This window comes from Bactrocera latifrons, unplaced genomic scaffold (genome assembly GCF_001853355.1).
Source record: "Bactrocera latifrons isolate USDA-ARS-PBARC rearing strain unplaced genomic scaffold, ASM185335v1 scaffold_234, whole genome shotgun sequence".
NCBI lineage: Eukaryota > Metazoa > Arthropoda > Insecta > Diptera > Tephritidae > Bactrocera > Bactrocera latifrons.
Window position 1 is genome coordinate 173841 of NW_017535897.1, and position 4050 is coordinate 177890.

At 33.7% G+C, this 4050-nt stretch overlaps 1 protein-coding gene across 1 annotated transcript in view; it reads right to left on the reverse strand.

Annotated features, from left to right (window-relative positions):
• Positions 1–2630: 2630 nt before the first annotated feature.
• The window catches only part of LOC108968937, an 80166-nt gene continuing 78746 nt past the window's right edge, over positions 2631–4050 (reverse strand). The window contains exon 7 of the mRNA XM_018933300.1: positions 2631–3507. Coding sequence (XP_018788845.1) covers positions 2976–3507 — 532 coding nt within the window. The 3' untranslated portion in view covers positions 2631–2975. The remainder of the gene's footprint in view (positions 3508–4050) is intronic.

Below are 4050 nucleotides of genomic sequence, written 5' to 3' on the forward strand. Positions count from 1 at the left end.
AATCCGGGTCCGTTCCGGTTTCCGTAGATCCGACTGTCGTGGGAACGGAGTGGTACCTTGTCATTCGGTGCAGCTACAAGCAGCATGTCGAAGGTAAATGCAGACCCTACCGAAACAAATACACAAAACTGTGAACTACCACAATGTTCCAAAGTGGCATGCACACCTCACAAAAAACAGCAGACTCCTCTTAATATACAAGAAAATGAACTACCACAATGTTCAATGACGTACCCACCGCGCAAAAAGCAGCAGACTCTGCTTGAACAACAAGTCGAAAACCAAATTATATTCCACAATAGCTCGATTAAAGTGTTAAACGATATAAGTTTTAATATAAAAAACATTTTTAAAAGATTGAAAAAAAGAAATAAATTGGAAAAACGGAGACTAACCTTTGAAAAGGAAAAATTTCTATATAAACAAAAAATTGATGAACAAAAATTGAGAAACTGGAAAATGTAAGTTAAATAACTATATAACTGCGGGAAGTAGAATTAAAAACTACAAATTTAATTTGTAATTATTTAAATTTAATTTTCCTTTTTACAATGAAATAAAAGACTGGACTTATTAATTCGAAAATAGTTCGTTTTAATTAAGTTGAGTTACGAGCATTTATCATATTTGTTTTAATATCATCCCTAATGTTCTAGCAATAGTAATAAAATTACCACTATTATGTAAATCTATATTACTGGTGTAAAACTCTTCTGGCTCAAGTGTAATATTAGTTGGTACTTCTACCTTGTACAAAATTCATATATTGTGTAGAGCGCAGCATACGTTCAAAATTTTAACGACTTTCTCAGGAGCGTAATGTAGCTCTCTTGCAGATAACAAGCATCAAAATCTCCCTTTCAATACACCAAACACGCGTTCAATTAGTGATCGGCCTTTTGTAAACTGTATTCCTATATGGTGTTAGCAGCCAAGGTTCAAGAGGATATCCGGAGTCTCCTATAATAATAATAACAAAATCATATACATAAGTGTTGCTGAGAGATGTTGATAATTTCTTTTAAAACATCAATATTATGTAATAATATATATATAACAATTTTATCTTATGGCGATTTAGCCGCCATAAGTTATTATTACAGTTATGTATACTCACCAAGAATTCGTTCGCTTCTATTYCCATTTTCGTAGTTCGTCCTCAAACTTTCACGTTCTCCCGCGAGGTTCCATACGTGGGAGTCATGCGACGCGCCTCCAAATYTACCATTTACTGCCCTTATCTGCATTTTGTGATCACATATCTAAAAAAAGTTTTAGGTCATTGCACTGGAATCAATATATGTACGTGTATATTATTGTATTTATGAATGTTTTTACCACCATTGCATATATGCTGTGTTTTAGTTTACGATTACGATGGTCGTATCAACTGGATGTACGTCCCATCAATCGCTCCAATTAGGCCTGGAATTCCGGACGTCAAGTAAAAGGTTCTATTTGCTTCAGTTTTTTCCTCAATGATCAAGGGAAACACGATATGCTTTGGGCACAGAGTTTTCTCGATGGCATCGCACACTTCCAAGATGCATCGGGAAACTGATTGTTGGGCTAGCCCTGAATGCCTATCTTGGCCGACCGAGTGTTGATACCCGCYCTGTGCGAGGAACTTCAAGGTTGTTGACAATTTTACAATTTCTGGAATTGATGTGGTCCTTTGAGCGACTTTTAATTGGGGTCTTATGTTGTCCAAAACATATAAAAATGCGTGCTTATTGAGGCGGAAATWTTGCATGAAGCTAAAAACACAAAATGTGTAGATGTTAAGTACATTTTAAAACCGCAGTTTTTTACTAACCTTTTATCGCTTTGAGACATAATGTCCGAATTATCTCGAATAATTCTTCTATCAATTCTTACCTGAGAATAATAATGATCCCACAATGCCACAGAATTCATTTTTAAATAATTCAACACAGTTTTAACGAACAAGTTATTATTATTTTCTTTATTTTTCTCGTTTATATTTTGACATTTTTGGAAGTAATGCCAACTATTACATAAAAAGAAAAAAAAAACAAAGGTGAACAACATTGTTAGTGATGCGTAAGCAATACAGAGTATCAATTGCCTATCGCATCGCATTGGGCTTTCGAATCGCATTGTCTTTCGCATCGCTTTACTGAGTAAGCCCCCAGGTATTAATGTTAAAAAATTTGTGCAAAGCATTGTAGCTCTTCATATACTACTCAACCTTGTTGGCAGTGACAGTGCAGAAAACCGTAATACTATAAAAAAGTTTGACAACTCTTCAACTGAAATTCTTTGACCGAAAATTCGAATACCGAATTTCGAAACTTCAAACAAAATCCAGTATTTGAGATGAAAAGTAGAAATAAATGTTTTCTGTTTTATAGAATCCATTATTTGGGATTAAGTTTCTTGCCGAAAAACATAAACTAATTGTCACACGGAGATAAATTTTTACACGAACATAAAAAAGCTTGTACAAATCCAAAAACATTTTTTATTGATTCGGCTTGCGCGTGCATTTGACCAGTCATCGCCAAATTTTATCCAGAGGTACCTATATGTCATAAATAAAGACTTCTTAAAGATGAAACAAACGAAATATAACATAGGTTTCAGAACGAACCACAAACAGTAGCGCTTTTCGATTTAATAGAAGTATCAACATTTATAATTACACAAAATTTAAGTTTAGTAATATAATATATTATATATTTAATAAATAAAAATACTTGAACGAACCATTTCATAAGGAAATGGAAAGTTAGTTGTTCGTAGCCAAGTAGTATTACGAAATAACATATGTGTATTTACATATACGAGTATGGGAAAATATAAATTACAGGTAACTAACAGTTTTTGTTAAATCATTTCGAAATGCAAAATATGTTTTACAAATTTCTTAAATCGCAACAAGGATGCTGCAATTCAAAAACTACCCAACAATCTTTATAACTATTTATTTAACCAAGAACATGCTTAATTTTTTACACATGCGCCAGTATCTCGATATGGTCTCTACTGCATGAGTCTCTTTGCGAGGAACCATCACTTTTAGATATCGTGATAATTGTAATCTGCTCCTTCTGTGCCTTTGAGCTTACAGCGTTCGTATTTTCCACTTTATTTGTTTTTTGAAAATTTCTGCCATAATTTTGGCTTCCATCGTTATTTGAGGCCTCTATTTCCACAATCTCTGAGGTCCACGCCTGACGAATTTGTGAATTGGTAGGCTGTTCAGTGTTTTGGGATACCTCACACACACTCCTGTTAGGTTCTGATAAGGTTAAAATTGTTGGATTGCATCTGTTGTTGTCGAATTGTTGCGTGGTGGACTGTTGTGGAATGTCCTCGCTGGACAGCAAACGGTTCGATGTGGCAGTGTGTACGCTGCGTTCCCTGCATACCATAGCTGGAGTAATGTTCTGTGATCTATAGCTTGGCGGAAAACTAAATTCGGAAGAACCAGCAATGCTGCCCGTCGGACCGGCACCTCTACTTGTTGTTGTTAGCGGTGCTCTGAAAGAAATATTTGAGGTTTTTAATTCAGAAAAATACCATTTGTTTGCTTCAGTTTAATTAGACAAAAAATTCTAATTCAAAATTACAATATTATTAATAATAAATAAATAAATTTCTTGGCAACCCTTCTCGTGTTCAGCTGTGAATTTTGGTGTTCTGTCGAATTCGTTTAACTTATATTCAAAACTTTATTGTGAAAATATTTGGATTAATTGATCTTTTAAGATAAGTATCGGTGTTATATTGTACTATTGAAGCTATTGAATTCGCTTTAATTCTATGTTGGCTAATTTAAATTTATTATGACGAGTCATTTTCAATTTGTTTTTGTTGCTAGTGTTAATTTATATTGCTTACTTAAATTTCATTTCTTTCTTTCACAACTGTTATCGAGTTTCTTACTTTTCGTGTGTTACAGTGCATCTCAAACTGCTCGCTACATTGGTTGTTATCTTCGATAACCAACTACTTTTATTGCATTCATTTGTTACACATATTTTTTTTATTGCTCTTTTTACTTTTTTTATTTAATATTTTTAT